Source organism: Mytilus californianus, unplaced genomic scaffold, assembly GCF_021869535.1.
Source record: "Mytilus californianus isolate M0D057914Y unplaced genomic scaffold, xbMytCali1.0.p SCAF_3, whole genome shotgun sequence".
NCBI classification, from domain to species: Eukaryota; Metazoa; Mollusca; class Bivalvia; order Mytilida; family Mytilidae; genus Mytilus; species Mytilus californianus.
Window position 1 is genome coordinate 42,063,994 of NW_026262679.1, and position 22,467 is coordinate 42,086,460.

General features: G+C 32.4%; 1 protein-coding gene across 1 annotated transcript in view; it reads left to right on the top strand.

The window, feature by feature from the left end:
* Positions 1 to 471: 471 nt before the first annotated feature.
* Positions 472 to 22,467, top strand: part of LOC127734599 (adipokinetic hormone/corazonin-related peptide receptor variant I-like) — a 94,325-nt gene continuing 72,329 nt past the window's right edge. Inside the window, exon 1 of the mRNA XM_052244551.1 lies at positions 472 to 1,529. Within this exon, the coding sequence (XP_052100511.1) occupies positions 903 to 1,529 (627 nt within the window). The 5' untranslated portion in view covers positions 472 to 902. The remainder of the gene's footprint in view (positions 1,530 to 22,467) is intronic.

Here is a 22,467-nt window from a genome sequence, read left to right on the forward strand (position 1 = left end):
GACATTCTAAATATTACAATTTTAGTACAAATGAAGATCCAATTGCTTTTTATAAAATTCATTAGACAATTTCTTCTTTTCAAATTTTCCAGTTCTGTAACTTCTATTACAGAACAATTACGTTTTATTATATTTTGAATAAAATAATGATCTTTTCACATATTTTGTTCAATGAAATACTGCATGTTCAATTAATAAATCCAGCAAAGCTATTTTAATATGCATTTACCACAGCAAATAACATTAACGGTACCAAAGCTTTTAAATCAATTCCCAATAGTTTTATTAATTTTCATTCATGTTTCCTTAATCATAAAACTCTCCATCCTACACTCTCTGCTTGATAATAACAAAATAATGATCAGTGAACGGTTTTAAATCTCTTTAACAGTAGTTCCGTAGTACCGATGAGCTCAGATTCATCATCACATGTAAAACCTCCTGGTGTCATTGATACGATATATTACAGATTTGTTTTAGTATCACCCTGTAAGATAAGGGCGTTACAATTCGACCTGCCAATCAGACAAATTGTTAACAGTTCATTACAGACTTCCTGCAAATGGACATTATTAGGAAGATTTCTCGTAAGTTAGCATGTTGACGGTTGAACTCGCTGTATTATCGTATTGACTGACATATCGATTTGAGAAAATAACTGTTCTGTGTTAAATAAAGGATAAGAATGTAACTTCTCTTCATTCACAAACTTTTATGGTTGGCAGTCACTACTAACTTTAATTGATTTTTACCATACCTGCATTTAACATTATACCTTCGCATACATTTCAAATGAGAATTAATAAGTACTTATTTGTAATTTGAAATGTAAAAGCACTTGCAAACAGGATAGTGTTATTATATAAACAATACACATTGGTCAATTTTGTAAAATAAAGAAAATGACTGCACAAGAAGATCCGTTCGATTTATTTTCATATCATATGCCAGAGGTATCACGCTGGAACATTTCCGGTGGGTTTGATTCAAAAAGACCATACTCTTCTTGTACGGAAAATGGCATCTGTAACTGGGATATAAACTCCACGGATGGTAAAACTCACATTGTGAACCATTTCAATGGTTCAATTCCGCCGCTTCCGCGTGAAATGACATTTAATGATGACAGTGTTCTTTCCGTGATTGCATATTCTTGTCTTTTTGTGATCGCTGCTACCGGAAACTTGACCGTTCTGATAACTTTGTTAAGGAGTCGGACTATTAAATCACGTGTAAACACCTATATTATGCACCTCTCTATCGCCGACCTAATTGTTGCCTTTGTTATGTTGCCTTTAGAAACCGTATGGAATATCACCGTTTCATGGGAGGCAGGTGACGCTGCATGTCGAATCTTAATGTTTTTTCGTGCCCTTGGATTTTATTTATCTTCCTTTATCTTGGTGACGATAAGTCTTGACAGATATTTTTCAATAGTGCACCCTATGAGTATCCATGATGCTGAACGCCGGGGCAAATTAATGATATCCTTAGCTTGGGCTCTTAGTGTGATTGCTAGTCTTCCACAGGTAAGTCAACGTTTTTGTTTACTAGTTTGGAGGAAGGATATTTTTCGGTTTGTAGTTGAAGCGATTATTTCGAAGAAATTCGGGATTTACCCGGTAAACGTACGGAGTTTTAGATTATGATATAAGAATAAACAGGAATTTTTGTCATATCTATTTCGGGATTTTTTTTTTATTTCTCGGAGTCTCTTTCTCTTATAGATAACATATTTTTAAGTATCAATCAACGCAAAAAAAAATAAATCTAACTGTAAATATTTTCATAAGTGTTATGAAGGGCCATTCGGGTCACAATGCAACTTTTTACACGTTTTTGTTTACTAGCTAGGAGAAAGGATATTTTTCGGTTTTGAAGTTGAAGCGATTATAAAGCGATTATTTCGAAGAAATTCGTGATTTACCCGGTAAACGTATGGAGTTTTAGATTATGATATAAGAATAAACAGGGATTTTTTGGCATGAACACTTTTTGTCATATCTATTTCGGGATTTTTTTTATTTTTTTTTTTATTCCTCGGGATCTTTGTAGAAAACATACTTTTAAGTATAAATCAACGCTAAAAAAAAAAAAAAAAAAAAATGAATCTAAACGTAAATATTTTCAAAAGTGTTATGAAGGGCCATTCGGGTCACAATGCAACTTTTTACACGTTCGCTAGAGAAACGAGTTGTAGAATGTTCGCGTAGTTCTAGAGCCATGCGTCGCTGTTGGTTCCTGTAGGGAATGTGTATCATTCGAAAACCTATCATATTTATAACGGACTAATTGAATTATCTGGCCCTGCAACACTGTATCATAGATATGCAGTGCAATATAGCATATGTCTTGTTATATAATGATAACCTTGAAAGAACTTATGACAGCTTTTTATGACTTTTAAGGGCTGAATACAGTACTTATCTGACAAAGACACTGAATTTTCATTTGATATCATTTAAAAATCGCGTCGAGTTTTTAAATTCTCAGAACAGATGATTTCATTACAAATGTAAGGTCGTTTATACCGTGAACAACTTGAAACATGCAATAGTTGCAATGCGTTACTCTCAGTAACGCGAAGGAACTGTAACGCGTTATTCTATGCTACGTGAACTATGTGGTTTGCGTTGCTCTCGGGTACGCGAACCAACAGCAACGCGTTGCTTTAAGTTACGCGAATAAACTGCAACACGTTTATCTAGTCAATGTGTCAACAATTGCATTGTGACCCGAATGGCCCTTCATAGATTGATATGTACTGACGACTGTCTGCTGTGTTAAAACCAAGACATTCATAATGCCTTTAGTCATTTCCACAAGAGCATAAACAGGGTTGAAAAAAATCCTTGTTTGTGATTATTTTTAATTATTGTTGCGATATAAAATGATGAACAGTATAAAATACGGTTTGTATTACTTAACAACCTAATGTTTCGAAATTAGTTTTGATGAATGTGCTTATCTGATAAAAGTCAGTTTAAGGGATTGAAAGCGTGTGGATTTTAATACAATGTATTTTTACAGAAAACATAAAATGTATATGCATCGCTTGGTTTAAAAAAATAATGGTTGCATGTTAATCAAACAGTTTCACTTTATAGACATGTTGCATATACCTATTGAGACGCATATCCTTGTTATGTGGATAATGAAAATTATTGTTCATATTAATCAAAATATTGAATTTGTTTTCGAAAGTATCATGTTTCAGTAAGTCTATTTACAATCTAAAATGTGCAATCCTGTTTTTGCAATATGTTTTTTATTAAATAACTTTGAAATCAACAAGACAACTATTATTGAAAGAGTGAATAAAGTAATGAACATTTATTAATATTCTTACAATAACAAACTAAATTTATTTTACGCTAACGAACAACCTAAATGATAGGCATCGAGGGCAATTAAACAGATAGCAAATTTGTTTCGGAGTTCAAACACCAGGCTATATGAATTTTCAATTATTCCTTAATATACTTAAATGCTTATTTCATGAAGATTAACCTGACTTCTCAAAATAAGCGGATAAAATCGACCTTAGAATATGTAACGGTAATCTTCATACCAACATTATTTACAAACAGGACGCCTTTTCTTTTCCTATTGATACTTTTCCTTTCCTCAATGAAAATGATCCGTTTGCTTTTTCTTATGGCGCGTACATTTCTTATATGTTTCGACATGAACAAAATTCTACTGATATCTTAAATATTTTACAAGGATAAATATATCATAAATTGTAACGTAAATATAAGGATTAAGTTTAATGAATATTGAATTTAAAGTAAACACCCAGGTGTTATGGTAATATCTTTTATAAAGCTAACAAGTTTAGGAATGAACATTCATTTCTTTACAAAATTTGTTGTTGAAACAGAATTTAGATGGTCTTTGTTTCACTCATCATATTTTACTCGACTCTTGGCGATTCAACCTGAGATCAAGGGGCATGTTTATCGAAGCAGTCGTAGCACTAGAACATGACATTGCCAAAGCCTATCTAAGGACATATATTTTTCTTAAAAAATGAATACAACACGTTACAAATGTCCGAAGCGCTTTTCTGGATTTACCTTCATCAGGAACGTTAAAAGCCGAATATTTGAAAGCCAAGGGTGTATAAGAACCGAAACAGTTGCAGAGCTATATAACTAAAATGGGGCATAAAAAATAGCCAAATCCATCTAAGGTCAACTTTGCCTGAGGGAGTTGAATCCTTAGTTTCTTTATAATTTCAAAATTAATAAGCGGACAATTTTAGAAATATACGCTATTAATCATGTCAGTACCGAAGTTCGGGCTACTGAGTTGATGATACCCTCGGGGACTGACAGTCCACCAGCAGAGGTATCGACCCAGTGCCGTAAAAAATGAAAACAACACGTTAAAAATTTCATGCGTCCACAGCGCTTTTCTGGATTTACCTTCGTCAGGAATGCTCAAAGCCGATTTGAAAGCAAAGGATGTATAAGAGTCAAAAAGTTGAAGAGCTATATAACTAAAAGGACCTAAAAAATAGCCAAATCCATCTAAGGCCAAACTTGCCTGAGGGAGTTGAAACCTTATTTTTTGATAATTTCAAAATTTATAAGCGGACACTTTTAGAAAGGTTTGTTATAAATCATGTCAGTACCGAAGTACTGACTACTGAGCTGATGATACCCTCGGGGACTGACAGTCCACCAGCAGAGGTATCGACCCAGGGCTGTAAAAAATGAAAACAACACGTTAAAAATTGCATGCGTCCAAAGCGCTATCCTGAATTTGCCTTCATCAGGAACGCTCAAAGCCAAATATTTGAAAGCCAAGGATGTATAGGAACCGAAACAGTTGAAAAGCTATATAACTTAAAAGTGGCCTAAAAAATAGCCAAATCAATCTAAGGACAACTTTGCCTAAGTGGGTTTATCAAACAGATCCCAAATTAGTGTAAATATTATGTATTGTCCTGTGTTCAAGACATTAATTTAGGTTTGTTAAGAAAATTCTAATTTTAGGATATATTTTATGATGCTTAATTTGTATCTGAAAATCCCATGTTAGCACTATTGTTTGCCAAATTGGACAGTATAAAGAAAGTAAAGATTTATGCTATTCCACAGTATCCATTATAGTCCGTTGTTCGGAATCTGTAAAGTTAGCGTTGCTTCTTACGCTCATATTCACTCATTTATGTTTTTGTCTGTACTAAAGTAGTTTATCTAGTCTCAAGTTTCTTTAAATAGTGTCCCATTCTATGATTAGATTTTACGACATGCATAATTCCGTCTTTTAGTTGGTATTACAATTTTGAAAGTCTTTTCACTGAACCATGCTGCCAGGTTACTATACGATTGTAATATAAAGACTTTGACTAGTAGAGTCAATACTTGTCAATTGTTAAAGTTGTTGTCTAGCTGTCCTTTTATTTTTGGAGTCGTTTGGTTAATGTCTCATTGAATTACCCCACAACTTCTTTTAATGTATAATAAATATTTTTTTTAGTCACAATTGAATCAATTGGTATTAAATATACAATAACTGCTTCGGATAGACAAAGATTCAAAGATTAGTTTTTCCCGCCTGTAGATATCTTTCAGAAAAGTCATAAATATGTGATAGTAAGCTTGATAAATAGCAATTACTACTTTTTTATTTGAAAAAAAACTATAAAAGTGTATATCTGTTGGTTAAAGTTTGAAGATGTCTATCGTAATTTTGAGATGATACATGTAGATGCTGTAACCATAATGTCATTAATTGACTATGAATACTGAAGATTCATGAAGTCGATTATCCATGCACTGCTAAATTCTTTGTTTTAAACAGCGTAAATCACAAGGGATTTTGATTTTGTGCTTTTAAATGTTATAATAGTTGACAGGAAATAGATAATGAATGCTGCAGCTTCATAAAGTGGATTATCCACTACTGAATTCTTCGTTTTAAACAGTATAAATCACAAGGGATTTTGTCTCCAATGATTTTGTGCTTTTATATGTTATAAAAATTAACAAAAAATAAAAATTTGGAATTTTACATAAAAAAATACATATAACAGACGTTCATAAAAATGATTTAGTACATTAGTCAGTTTGCTGTGAACAATGACACCCAAGTATTTGGTAGAACTGAACTCTTACTGGCTTTTTAACACTTCATTAGATACAGTTATAATTGTATCGCCAGCTGTATTCCCGGGTTAGTTTTATTGTATTAGAATTGCCATTCATTTTCGCATGTCCAGAATTGTTTAGATGACTGTATGAACTAATTAGATTACATCAGATTCGTAGTCGCGAAATGGAGTTTATGGACACAGTGATAGGTTTGTCTGATCTTTATGCTAAACAAATTAACAAACACCTTACTTCAATTTTGCTGTTAAAGCAGCCAGTCACGGAATAGAATTTGTAAATCTTCTTGCAGATTACAAAAACACTCAAAAAAATACAAAGATTTTTGTCCTTAGTGTTCGGCGAATGAAATCGTCGGATCAACGTTTTATAAAAATAAGGTCATTAGTTGAACAACCATGCACGAGTTTACGTCATTCACTGAACATATTCGATTCGTGTTGTTCGAACAAATATGACAAGTTGAATTAAATGCAGCAATTACAGAAGCTGAAACGAAAAGAAAAACCCGCGCGAGATGGTTGCATAAACCAATTATTACACATTCAAACAGCAGATGTACATGAACCTGAAGATTTGTCAATCAAATCTCCAGGTGACGGTGCCAACTCTTATAACACAGTACTGTTTTTCCTATTCTAACGAAATACTCATAAAGAGTTCTATAGAAAGCATTTGAAATATCCCGGAACATCGACTGCAACTGTGAAACGTTGTTGTCAACTACTCCGATCATTAACGGTGAAACTGACGACAGACGTACTCCAATCAAACTTGTGTTACAAGTCATTTTCCATTAGAATGAACATTAAAGTATCAGTCTTCAGACCTGCCAACTTTCACGCTTTATGAGGGATTTCCCCAATGAGAGATGTTGACCGGAATTCTTTATTATATCATCTTAATACCCCAAAACAGCCATTCAAATGAATTGAAAGGGTATTTATGCACAAAGATACTCATTCAAACAATATAGTAGTAGATTTTAATTAAAAACACTAATGACAATATAAGATGTCCACTTGCGCTTAAAATCCACAATGAAAATTTTGAAAAATTTGCAGGTATGCGTCTTTGTTTTCTTGAAATAACCGTGTACAAATGTCTGATTTCATTACATGTCACAGATACATGTATCGGCAGTACTCAAGTTCTACTAGGTCATTCGTTATAGATGTCTTGCCAAACCAATGACATCACAATGTCATGATTGAGACTTGCATCATGTATCAGCCCAAGTTTATTATAGTACATATAAAATATACGTACATTGTCGAAAAAATCAAAATATAATTTTACGAGATTTAAAACCATGCAGGAAGAAGAGATAAGCTCTACGACATTTTTTTTATGTTTCGCAGAAAAAAAAAAACAAATTTCATATTTTAATTTGATTTTGTACCTAAAAATAGACAGTGTTTATCCAGAAATGATCATCGAATGGAGCAAAAAAAAAAAACGGAAAGATTTACTGTGATTTTCGAAGTTTATTACAGAAATGCTGTTCAATATGTGGCTAATAAGGTTACGAAAAGATTATAAATTGCCTCATTACCAATTGCAAGTTATAAGTTTTCACCTCTACATGCAATTGCCGTTATGCAATAATGTTTTGGGGCCTTGCAATTGGTCTTCGTTTCCTGTTAAACGTAAAATTATCAAGAAAATGATGCAAAACCAATTAACTACCATCTGTTCCATATAAAGGTATCAAGTGCATGTTGCGTAATTTAAATTTCAGAATGGGGAAATTCGTGACAACGTTTATCGGTTAATCCGATAAAGTGGATTAGGACATACAATATTAATTAAATGTGCGTCAAAAACACAGCAACCACACAAAAGACATCTAGCCGAAGAGGTCAACAAGCTGTCTTCACACACACTTTTTAATATGATATGTCAAGCACTAAATCAAACAATAAATTTAACAGAGTCTATCAAAGATCTGCCATCATAACTAAAACAAAATTCCCTACATGACAAAGAAACTAAGATATAACGAAAGGCAACTACTGGTAAGATTTCCGGCTTCAAACGCGCGTCTGGCGTACCAAATTATAAGCCTGGTATCTTTTGTGTTGAAAGTAATATCAATGTTTAGGCCATGAATGTTTTTTTTTTCTATCCACAGGCATAGATTGCCGTTGCCATCTATTTCTATCATTAATAGAGGAACAATTTTGCGCGAACGTAGAATAATGCCTTCTACTTTCGATTTTGTTTACTACTAAATTCTTTATTTATTTATAGCATCTAAATTGACTAATAGTGATTGCTAATAGTTTTTTCTTTTATATGTAACAGTGATGGTATAGATTTTAGTTCCTTTTAAAGGGACATTAATTACGAATTCGACCAAAAAAAATAAAATATGTTTAATTTGTTTTGTTTCGAACATTAATAAAAGCGGAATAAAAACATATATTGACAGTCGGTTTGGTTCAATTTCGTCAAAACAAGCTGAAACACATCGCTGGTGTATTATTGACTTGCAAGTCAATAATTCAACTCATTTGAATCCGTATTCATGCAACCTTTTCATTTGTTCTTTAGATGAGATGGGTGCGCATAGGTTTATCGTGTGGCTCATTCATTAAAAAGAAAAAAAATGTCATTATTGAAAAGTAAAACAGGGGAGCAACCAGAAATAACCGTTTCACTGACTGATCCAGCCCACAAAAAAAATCATTCTTATGCAGGTAAAACGATGATTTACATGTATTTTTTTTTATAAAAGGACGTAACACTGCTACTAACCGTGTATTAAAATACTAACCCAATATCAAAAAAACAGGGTCTACATGTGTTCGCTTTTAACCAATGATATTCATAGAAATGTATAGGAGGTACATGAAAGAGAATGTATTATATGACTGTCGACAGTCTTCGGAGTTCATCTCGATGGATAATCAGATGGCGTCTGGTCTAAAATATGTACGAAATGTGGATACGTTAGAGCTCATGCATTGTTAATTGTTTCGTTTGGACTTTTTGAAATTTGTATATTTGTTTTTTATATGTTATAAAAAAATTGAAAATTTGAGTCAAATCTGACAGGTAATGCCCCTTTCACAAAGGATTGCAAGTATTTTGATGGATTTTTATAATTGTGTACAAAAGACATGTACTTCATATTTCGTAGAACTTAGAAAGTTTTTTTTTTAATTATACAAAAGCAATTTCGATATTTTTTTTTTGCTTAATTCAAAACAATATTAAACAAAAACCAAAATCATAGGACCCGGTTTGAAACTGTATCAAGTATCGTACTTAGCGTACTGTGTTGCCATCGTAGTCATTTGTTAAAAAATATGTCAGTGGCTGGATTGAAGCAATAGTTGTATGTCACTATAATTTATTTCGAAAAAAATCAAACAACGTGCATTGGGAATTCAGATTTATAAAATGAGTTCAAACAATATTTATAAACACTTCTGAATTATCAAAGAAATACAATATTGAAACAATTACGGAGCACAATAGTTAAAACACTTTATATGTACAAGCTAAAAAGTCGAAGTCTAGAATAGTACTGAAGATGTTTGATTATCAGATGATGAAAAAGATAAACTGCTTTTTGTTCCAATTATCCTTGGTACATGCATTTCTTTACAGAAAAAAAGAACATAAATTTATTGTTGTTAAAATGGAATAATGTACATGTTAGTACTTTGTCCCCTTTAAAACTGCACTTGCGACTTTAATTAAATAAACAATTGAATTTAAATGAAGCACTGCACACTTGAGAATAATCACCTGGCGAAAAAATATGTAATAGCGATATGCATCTGTGGTCTGCATCATACAATTAAAAGAACAAAGAGTTATCTGTAAGTTAACAAAATTTTGATATACATTTGTACCGTCTGCTTATTTACGGTGTTGTGACCTAACTTGATTCGCACTTTGTACATTCTCGATTTGACCGATCCTGACATACAATATACGAATTATTAACAAGAACATGTTCCCAATATCGATAGAATTTCATGGGTGGACATCTCATTGAAAACGGATTTAAAGCTTTTCTCGTAGACACTTCATAAATCTTTCTTGTATTATTTCATCATGTTTTCTATCATCACTACAAGAATTAATTGTCCTATAGTCTACAGTATGTCATTTCTGTTGACAAGTGGAAAAAGTTGACTTTTATCACAAGTTTCTTTTATCTTATTTTCTGTCAAAAGTCAGTATTGAAAACCTTAATTCAAGGAATTGGAAAAAAATTTTAATTTCAAATTTAAGTCAAGTGAGTTTGGAATTCTTTCTTACAACAACAATTTTGTTAATCTCATATTAATACCAATGGAAAAAACTGCTCCCCTGTCTTTAGGGAAATGAGAAAATAATCTAATTGATATAGCCACGTTTGTAATTTACGTTCTGCAATCTATAACAAATACCTCTTATTGTGCAACTAATAATAAATTCTCAATTAGCAGCCGCTTGGAAAACTACAAAATAATTAAATTTTCGATTCCTTGACATTTAATTCAAAATGTTATTTAGAATTTTTAAAGTTACTCACTCTGAAAATAATACTTCCAGCGATAAATAATTTCTTGTTCTGAATTACAGTAGGATTTCAAGCTGTCCTCACCTTATAGAAGCGAAAGATAAAATGAAATTTGAATAAATAATTCAATTTAACTAGTGCATAGACACTCCAGAATACTCGTCCACATCAAAAAGAGTTTGAATCTTAATATCAATGTTGAGCATTTATAACCGAATGTTAACGTTTAGCTGCTTCTTTCAAGATATTATTTTAATGACTTAATCATCCAATTATTTTCCTGAATATAATTATGAAATGGGGGGGGGGGGGGGGGGGGGGGGGGTGATTGTTTGAAAGCTGTTGGTGGTGGGAGAGTTAATGTTATTGTTATGCTATCTTGTAAAAAAGACTACACTAGTGAACATAAACGTTTTTCTATGATACAACTGCAATAGGATATCTATCCATCCATGACACAAAATCAGTACATGCACAGCAAAAAAAACCAAAAAACAAAACACACACACAAAAAGCAAAGGGCGTTATTTTTTTGCAGAAAAGTACAGAAGAGCATACATTTCAAGAACGGGGGAACTTTCTACGCATATTTAAATTACTTGAATCACCATGAGTCTGTTTTGTTTCAATATTATATATAAATTGTGCAACCATTCTCTGGAGATTATAGTTTTACAATACTGATACTCAGATTGAGTGCTACATCTGCATAGATCACAAGTGATATAACAGGTCTCTACATAGCATCAAAATGAATTACCCTTGAGTCTAGTTTATTTGCTTTATACTGTTCCTCCTTGGGAGGAAAGATATATGATCGATTCCATTTTTTATTCAATGTTTGTATTACTGTTAAATGAAGTAATGCATTTCAATTGAAGAACTGAAGAAATAATCCCTCGAACAACTGTTTAATACTTAATACTGAAAAACAACCTCATGTGCATGTTTTATGCTGTAAACTTTTAAATGTTAAGGAATACAAAGCACATTTATTTCTGTTATTAAACCTCTCTCAAATGAATTGGTTTACTGCTTAGTTGGATTTATTTTATTCGATACATAGCATCATCCTAGTTTGATTTCACCAAAAATATCATTTCAAACCATCTATATGTGTATAAAGAATACATTGGAAAGAAGTATTTAAAATAAACTATACGTCACTGTACGGCATATGCCAGAAAAGAATGAAACTAGAAAGAGAAAGGCTCTTCGGTATCGGTAAAAAAAGTTATCAATAACGAAACTTAATTTAATTCAAAATTTCCGTTTATAAGCTCTGTAATTGTACTCTACAGTGATTGCAACTCCGTCGGACAAAGGTAACAATATTGAGGTTTTTTTTGTCGATCTCTTTATGTTCGTTCTTCTTCCTGATGCTCTAGCAAGTTTTATGTATAAGGCTTTCAATACTTTTGGGTTTTGAGCATGCGTACATGAAGGTTATTTCACAAACACGTGACTTGTATCATACTTTTATATCGATCCAAATAGTCTATCCCTTAAACCTAATAATAAAAATAAAAATAATTGTGGTAATGATAATTTTGAAAAAAATATATTATTAATATTAAAAATGAAATAGTAACAAGTAAACAGGCAAAGAGAATCACTTAAAATCCGTCATTGGCAGGTCATGAGTTTAAGTAACAAACATTGTTTATGTAACATGTCAAGTCAGAATCGACATTCAAATGGAGATTCACATAAAATTTTCATGGTAACACCGATTTTCAATGATAAAATTTGATTGATGAAAGCAATTACTTTGGTTTGGTAGACGTTTGTACCCAATACAAAATACAAACATTTATGGATACATTATTTTATCTGATCTTTCCTATGCTGTTTGATACAGAAGAAACATTTCATTATTTAAAGCAACTAGTTTACCAAGAAGTGAAAACTACTACTGACTGATAAAAACATGACAAAATATTATATGCAGCTACATTAAAACTGCATTGAGAAAAGTGTTCATGTGCGTTTTAAGATGCAAAAAATCAATAAATTTAGGTTTGACGTAAAGCTGAAATATTATTATCATTATTTTGTGGTTGTGCGTGTGCATGTATATGTATAAGATTTTTGATTAATCAATTTAAATTCACTACTTCTGAAGAACTTGTGATAGATTATTTGGATAAAACAAATAAAAGGTAACCCTTTGATTCCAAAAAACATGAAAACTCAAGTTTGATCCTGGAATATTTTCATTTCCTTGTAAGAGCTTCAATATCACAGCTATTCCTTCATTTTTGAGTTGCAGTAATAACAATGTATCTATCGGCAATATAATGTTGTCGTATGTAAGGGGAAAAGCATAACTAGAATCAAATAGTTTTGTAAATATTCTCTTTGGATTTCAATTTTTACTCCATTCTTTTTAATTTTTTCACACCTAAAAAGTAAGAATATGCCTATGATGCACTCAAACTAGTTTGAAAAAGGACAGACACCATCATAGCATTATCAAAAGATAAAAAGACGAAAAGACAAACAGCAGTCCACAAAACTAAAGACTGAAAAGAACGAACCCCATAAAACCAAAACGGTGGTAAACACAAATGTTCCAAGAAAGCAGTAACTGTTATTGCTTTACTTGTTGTACCGATTGTGATGCTCCTGACAATTCAGGATCCATTGATAAGTCTCACAATGTAACATATAAACGAGGATTGTGTCTACGACAAATTGATCATAATCGTAATCATCTATAAAACAATTAACCGTAACGGTCAACTTAATCATAACAGAATCCGCAAAGGTTTCAACTTCATCATTTTAATAACTTTTTTATAAGTAACAACCCTCTATCAGCGAATTTCTGATAGAAATCGTAAGGTTTGAAATATATTATTAACTGGGAAACATATGCTCGTTATTGAGTTTCTGTTGGAATATTGCAACATAAATAACGATAAAAATGAAGTAATCTGTCTTGTCTTAAAAGTTTATCCTTAACCAAGTATCATTGTCGTCTATGCATAGTTAGGTGTATATAAGTCAAAGACTTATGAAGTATTTGATCCAATCGTGTGGTATCTTGTATTTAAAAAATACAGTATTTGATGGACGCGATCAAAAAGAAATGAAAGGACAAAGTATATGCCAATGAAACAGCCGTCCTAACACACCAGAACAGAGATCTATTAATAATAAGAACACAATAGACAAGTTGTTATGCCACCTGTCAAGCTCCTAATCGTGCGCACAACATGTTTTTTTCTGGAACAATATTCACCAGACACGCGCGTGACAAAAAGTTTAGAAAGCCAAAAACATAAAACCGTTTAAAGACAGTCTTTGTGACAACAGAGCTCTGACTGAACATATTAACTAATAAACGGGATTAAACTAGTCATGATAACTATTTTATAAGTAACACACCTCTATCAGCGAATTTCTGATAGAAATCAACTAGTATACATATTTGTTTAGGGGCCAGCTGAAGGACGCCTCCGGGTGCGGGAGTTTCTCGCTGCATTGAAGACCCATTGGTGGCCTTCGGCTGTTGTCTGCTCTATGGTCGGGTTGTTGTCTCTTTGACACATTCCCCATTTCCATTCTCAATTTTACATTGTTACTAAATATTACTTTATTGCATTTATATATTTTCAATTGCGCTAAAATTTACAAGAAAACAAGTTATTATTCACTTTACTTAAAAGCCTTTTCCTGTTAAATTTCAAGTTACTGACAAGGCCATACCTCTGACGTCTTTAAGATGTAACCTCTGATATTAAAATCTAATTGATATCAAAGTCTGGGTTTACATCAAACAAAACAAAATCAAATTGTATGAATCTTTATTGAAACAATTTAGAAGTTATACCAATACCACTTCGTTTTACAAACTTGAACTGTAATAAAGGCTCCAAATAAATAAATTTCCAATATCACGATGTTTTGTATTTAAAGTGGAATGATGTGTTCCAGGTTTAAGCGATTCTTATTTCAAAATTATTGACTAATAAAGTGCTCCTTCTTTAATATCAATACAAATAGCAGTCTTTTAATTAACACAATTAAAAATGTTTAAGCTAACAAAGACTGCGAAACAAATCGATACTTTCAAAATGAACCGGTGCTTTCTGTAGTCATGGTAGTAGGTCTTTTGTTGGCATGAAGCATATGCATGTTATTATACTTATTGGACATCTGTATACTTGTCAAGAATACTTTGATTCATTTCCTACTAAGTGAATGAGTTCTAATGTTGCTCTGATCTACAATCCTGACCACTACCAACCCCTAAGATTACGCTTGAGATCGAATAAACCTTTTTTCATCTTCAAAGAATACCGTAACGATTCAATTTTGGTTTATTTTTCAGTGACATAACTTGTCGTGTAGATTTTTCAGAAAAAAAGGCATGTCTTCGTTTAGTTTTATTTTCCTCAAGTAGAAATGTTCAATATCAAAATTTCTCCAAGCAGGAAAACATATGTTGAAATTTGCGAGATGGGAATGTACATGTGTTATTATCATATGTCATGATATTGACCATTTTTTACAAAAATATATCAAATGAAATCATCAAAATGCTGCAAAATATTCAAAACCTTAGTGGTAGTAAGACATGTCATAACAATAAACGAATTCACGATATTTACCTCCATGGTGAATTACTATTCTTCGAAGGAATCAATGGTGAATCAGATTATTATTTGAAAAGCGCCGTCGTTCAAGATGCTACGATGCGTTTGTTCTTTACGATATGTTGATTGTGCCAATAAACTAAAAAAAAAAAGAATTGCATTTCATTTTTTAAACCCTACAGTATTATTTTCCCTTTCAGTCAGATGGTTTTTATACCTTAGATAATATCAAATATATGGGAGAATTTGTAATCCTGTTTGACATAAGTGGTTTTCATTAAGAGTCATACATCAAACGCTTCCAACACTACTGTTTCGGTCTTATATAGACGTATAGTACGGATTAAAGAGTGAACGACTCGCACCGATACAAGAGCTTGAGAAGATAAACACATAAAACATGTGACAAGTTCGAACATAAATCTACACATTTCATTGACGAAATGCATAATTACTATATGGTATTTAACTCAGTAATATGAGGTATGAATAACCTTAAAGTGAAGTATAAATTTTGGATGTTAAAATGAACTGAAATTAAAGACAAAGATTAAAATATAAGAAACATTCCACGAGACTTTTCCATTTAGATTAAAAAAAAAGAAGAAGAAAAAAAAATGGAATATTCTACAGGAAAAAAATGTTTTGCAAAGGATTAAGTATTGTCAAGGCGTTATATATAACTAGAAGAAGCCCGCGAAATCGCGGTACAATTGGGCAAGTGTTGTAACAAAGAGTAAGGGTGTTGTTTACACATAAAAAAGGGGGAGACGTCCGGACGTCGGGTGCCTGTGTTTACACATAAAAAGGGGGAGGATCACTTACACACGTTCAACGCCCATTTCATTTCTTGACAGTTCTGCACCTGAGTAAAAAGGGTGGATGTCGTTTAATTTAGCAAAATGATGTACTTACAATACAATACAGGATCCTTATAGGCCGAACTGTCCTATTTTCTATCCCTTCTTCTTACTTTCACTTGGATTTCGCGGGCAGTACGTCGACTGAGCATGCGCGAAAGCGTATAAGACATGGATCGATAACGGTCTCCGAATTTGGATATTTTCTCAAAAATTGGGGTTTTCTGTGGAAAAAAGATTGTTTCAAAGACAAATTTAGGAAGTACAAAACATTACATTTATACGTCATATCACAAATATTTCCGACTTAGTATGGTTTCAGAGGAGTTGCGACAAATGAAATCGGTCTCTTCCTTTAGTAGTATAGATATATCAATGAACTCTCATTCCTTTTTCTTCATTATACATATTACATAAGGAGTACGACTTGAACTCGTTTTGTTCGCGGTATTAATTTTGTCAATGATAATGATTCCAATTATGATATCGCCTCAATCCCTTTCCTGTTCGACGGCCATTAAAGTAACAGAAGCTACTCAGGTATGTCAATTATTTCGAAGAGCGTAAATTAGTATCAAACCGATTCATGGTTTGTCAAATGTTTGTAAGTATTTTTTTGTACTAACTTTCTATTTTATGTTTTTCCAGTAATTGCATAAATCAAACGAAAATCAAGTCGAGATCTTCGGATGGGTATTTAAATGAAATGCGTTGTCAAGACGTCGATAACGTCGGATCAAAACAAATTGTGAATGCGTAGAAAAAGATATAGTTCCTTACATTTTCTACTTTAATTTCATAAAAAAAGCCTTTTGCCAATGTAATAAAAAGAATAACTAATCAAAGATTTCAAATATCGAAAAATATTCAACTCGTGACCGAACAACTCTGATAAATAACTCAGGACGTACGCGCATTCGTGAATTAATGTGTTGTTCGGTCACTCGTTGAATATTTTTCTCTATTTGAATTCTTCGATTAGTTATTCTATAAGTCTAAATTGAAAACAGCGTTCAAACCTATGATTGCGTTGGATAAAAACCGCAATTTTATACGTGTGCATGCAAAACAAATTTCTTGGTAGAGGGGTCTAAATACAGCACAAACAACATTTTCCAAAAGACCAAAAAGTGCAAGTGATAAACATATATATTATAAAACATGTTGCCTATAAACTTTCATGTACAAATTATAATTTGTACATAATTGTTATATAAGTTATCATTTTATCATTATTTTATTAACCTCTTAACATAATTGGATAACACAAGCACACTGTCTTTATTATAGCTTATCACTATCATATTTTCAGGCTTACATGCTACAGTCTTATACATAAACTCATCATAAATACCAGCCTTAAAACTGTGTACTCCAGACGCGTCTCGTCTTCAAAAGACTCATTAGTGACATACATAGCACTGATACAAAGTTTATATAAGAACACCAAAAGATATTTCGTGGACATAGAATCTGGTATTTGGGAAAAAATAAAAAATAGATTCTAAACCAGTCAGGTTTCCTCATTTTTAGTTTTCTTACAAAGAGAATAGTGCATAATATTAGATTCATGTAAATTTGTGAGTAAACCATCAAGTCGGATACTTATGGAAGATAAACTTGTATCATCCTGTGAAAAAAAGTGTGCATCAAAATACTGATAACTTGTACAAAAAAACCGAGCTAATTATATCTTGTACACTTCATATATATATCATTAGACGATCAACCAATAAATCGGGGTTTTAATAGGCCTTTTTGGTTTCTGTTTTTGTGAATTCGCTTTAGTACTCCAGCTTCTTATTCCACGGTGGATTTTGAACCCAAATATTACACAACTCATTTAATCTGACTTCATTTCTTTCTCGGCTGTTAACCGAAGAAATCGTAGAAAGTACTGGTTATTAAGGCCTTTATTTGACAATCAAATGTCTTTCTGATTAAGAGAATTGCAGTAATCATCAGTTATGGCCTAGTTATATTTCCATACCGGAAATAACGACAGACAATCTAAAATTCTGTATTTACTTTAATTACTTTATGTTTTCTATTTTCCCTACATTTGTGCTTCGACTACTAGTTAATCAAATCGTAAAACATCTTACAAGTGAAAAAAGGGAAAATGATTTGTCGGTGCAAGTATTTAAATGAAAACTATTAAACTGCCATCTATTCTGTTATGTGTTGACTGAAGTTAAAGTCATATGAGACGAATTTCTTGAAATTATAATGTTAAGGAAATTATTGAAATAATGCATGCATATATACTATACTAAGTCTTCTATGCACGGTTTATAAAGAAATTATTATGAATCTAGAACGTATTATCGACAAAAAGAATTTCAATCAGTGATTGTTGATCGCAAGCTTATCAACATTCGAATTTTTTGCCGAAGTTTCCTGGATCATGACATTGATAATCAATCAACATAGAATCGTGGAGCACGTGAAAAAAACTGAATTAATAGAGCGATGTTTTTCTTTTTATATTTTCAATGCGTTCCCATTTTTTTATCAAACTTTTCCATTACAGTTGTTAAATGGTTTGGTGTATTCATTTGTTGTTTAAGAATCAATTATTACAAGTCACCTTCCAGTGCACGTTTGTTTACATTTCTTCATCACGGTTTTCCCTCGCACTCGTGCTGTGTGGTGGCCGAAGTTCTAACGAGAGGTCTCGTAGTTAAGGTCACTGCATACGGAAAAATTTCGGCGAATTACATTGATTCAGAAGCAGTACTTTTATGACAATTTTGATAAGATAAAGGATTTTCTGATACAAGAAAGTCTACGTACACGTACGTTTTATTTAAACTTAGACATTCAATTATATAAAACATATTCAACTTTTTTTTATATTTGAAGTATCATATTTAAATTACCGTTGTGGTGTTGGATTTATAAAAAGTCTGTAATAAACCCTTATAATCTTTTATTTAGGAGTTTTTTTAAATTATTTTCTGTAGCAAAATTACGATTTGTATGCATATGTGTACTCTGCAAACTACAAAGAATCTGAATAAAAAATCCTTTGTTCTTAACAAATCTGGATTTATGTCGCTTTGTTGTAACTTTAAGGTCATTGAGATTACTCAAAAGAAATATAATTGTAACTTGTATAGCTAACTCTTGTCTGAACTTTGTTGACCAGTCCCGGCTGTGCTCGATACATACTTGACACGATGCGATCAAACATACTGTCTAGTACTGTCCTGACAAGTCAGTACTAACCGACGAACACAGGAGCAATGTATATAGATCAAGCTTTTTATGCTGTGACTTAATTTTCTCAGTCGATCAAGGGTAATAAATTGTAAACAGACGTCGCAAGATACTGCATGGTGTCATCTACCGTAACACGCTTACGCCGTTTTTTTTAGTAACGTTAAGAACAGATTTCTGCAGAACATTTTTTAACGTTTCTTTCTCTAAATAAAGTAATTGTTTAATATTTGAAATATGATATGCTATTTACAGACTTTGGTTATGATCTTCATGCAAACATTGAGACTATCTAAAATGTCTAAACGTTATGATTCTGGTTTTAAAAAATGACATTGTTTACATCAATTTCGGAACAGATAAAAGTAACCGTTGCTACACGTATAATGGCTGTTTTACTTGGTAAGAGGTTTGCATTTAAGGCAGAATCGTCAGTAAACACGGAAACTAAATAACCGACGGACACCAGGAGCTGCTACTTCTTATTGTTTATCTACCAGGTCAGCTTCATTATTTACCGGCCTTTCTATGGTGTGAATATGAATTATGCCAATTTTTATTGATTTAAGCATACCCCGCGGCTGTTTCGACACAAACATCATCTGTAAAACATGAACATGGTTTCACAAGTGGAATCATTGTTTTAATTTTTCTGAACTTGAGGAATTTTTTTGTAAGTCTTTTACTTGTAATAACATCAGTGCGTTATATGCATACTGTGGCATTCACGCTTCTCAACGGTGAAAACTTTGAAAAATAGCTCGGGGGACATTGGCCTGGACACAACTATTTATTGATATCTTTTTTATTCTTTAACGCACTATCAACATACACATACCAATACGTACTTTAGTATTTGTACTTTTCAAGTCTTGTGCAAATTTGAATCATAAACCTTGTTGAATGCAAGTTTCCTGCCACTGAGAATACACATGTAATGCAGCACCGTATAATATTTTGTGCTGAGGGGACAATTCTTTGAACTATATACATGTCATACATATATCGTAAAACGAGTTTCGTTTGAATTTTCAAAGCGAGAAAAAGTACAGTAAATGTACATTTTTTTATATAAAAACATCATACTTGTGGTCATTTTCTATATAGCAATTTTATCTTTTAATCTGATATAACGTTAAATTTCGCAACAATAACTGACACGGGACACACTTCATGCGTCATCTGATTCCCATATTTTTCGACTCCAACCGTTTTTAAAGGGAAAACGAATATTGCGTTATTACATGTAAGGTGTTATGATGTCCATGAACGGGGAACAAAATGGAGCAATTTCGCGGAAACAAAAATCCACTACACTCGATTTATGTCGAATAGCATCATGCAAAATGTAACGCGGGACAGAACACAAATTAAAATTTTACGTGCTTTGGACTATTATCCCTCTTAAATCTATCATTGCACTACATAATGCTTGCAATATTAAAAAAGGTAATATAATAAACTTGTAATTCCTTTGATATATCGCATTTATACTGAAAAATGTTCAAAAATAGGTGGAGCACGTTTTTTAAAAGTAACACCAGTATCTTGCGACGTCTCATTGTATTTGTAATTGGCAATTTACTGTTAATACTCTTACCTGTATATGTTATTTGTTCGCTCAAGTTTTTATAGTTGCAGACCAGAAGTAAAAAAAAACAACTATGAAAAATTGAGCGAACAAATAACATGTACTGGTAAGAGTGAAGGAAGTAGGTGAGATGATGAGCCAGAGTAGTCTATCACGTTGATGAATCCTTGATGATATCTGGCTTTCAGTAGCTGAAGTCAGGTGTCTACAACTCTGAATTAGGGGTCTTAATTTATAGACGAACTCCTCCCGCTGAATACTGGATAATTGTACATTCTGTTACTACTTGGGTCTTCTTGAGTAGTTGGATGATCTCGCAGATGTTGGTGTGAGCATGTTAAATTCTCTTGAATTCGTTATCTTTTTGTGCTCTCCTTCCAATTGGTTGGTGGTGCTGGGTACTTTGGTCTAGGAGTGGTTCCATAAAAAGAGGTATCTTAAACCAAAACTCTGTCATTTAGTCGGTAAATATTGTTGTATTGGGTATATTTTCAGCTTCTCTAATGTCTTTAAGAGTTGTAAGCCAAACATCTTCGAGTATGTATATTTCATCATAGTGTGGCTGAAATCGCCATATGATTCACATAGACAATTAGGAGTTTTTTCATATAATGAATCATCAATTTGAATGTTAAAGCACACAAAGGTTTTGAGCAGACGGGCATTAACGTTGACATTGATTGACAAAAAAAGACGCATATAAACAATGCCAGACAAGTCGTGTTACATAAAAGGAGCTCACAGAAAAGATCATGATGTAACATTTGGTATTACCATTTTATTGAATAAAAATAGCAATTTTATTGGTAATATATTTGAGAGAAATTGCTTGTCATGTGTCGTTTGATATCCTTATTGAAGCTCCGTTAAGACTAGACATTAGTATAAAGTAGACTAGAAAAAAACATACAAGAGATGTAATCATTCATCGTTACAGTTACATTGTTAGTTACGTACAAGAACAGTTTTTGTTGCAGCTATTTTCAACAGAATTGCTTTTTGAATTGGTCCAAAATTGATGACATTCCAGAATAAAAAAAAAAGACCTGGAATTCTTCTGTTTGTACAGCACTGCGACTCATTTCACAAACAAAATCTAACGAGAAAAAATATTCGTAAGTCATGAACATTACAACTATAACTTTTGTCGTAAGATTTGTGGTGAAAAGAGCCCCAGAAACAGAATTAGTTTAAACTTTATCCGTCGAACATTGTATGATGACTATACACAGCATAATTATATAAAGCTATAAATCGGTCCTCGTTTGCACAACAGTCAGTACTCCAAGAAAACCTCGCGTAATTCACTAATGTGACATTATATAAATAACACATAGCTGAGAGGGTGATAGAGCAGATTGTTACCCCGAGAAAACATTGTCAGCTGAGGCGAAGCCAAGGTTGACCATGTCTTTTCGAGGGGTAACAGTCTGCTCTATCACCCTCTCAGATATCTGTTATGTAATTTATTATACTGAATGTTCTGTTATTACTGTCGATTAAATTTCAAATTCAAAGTAATAATCTATGACGTCTTTTACATAAC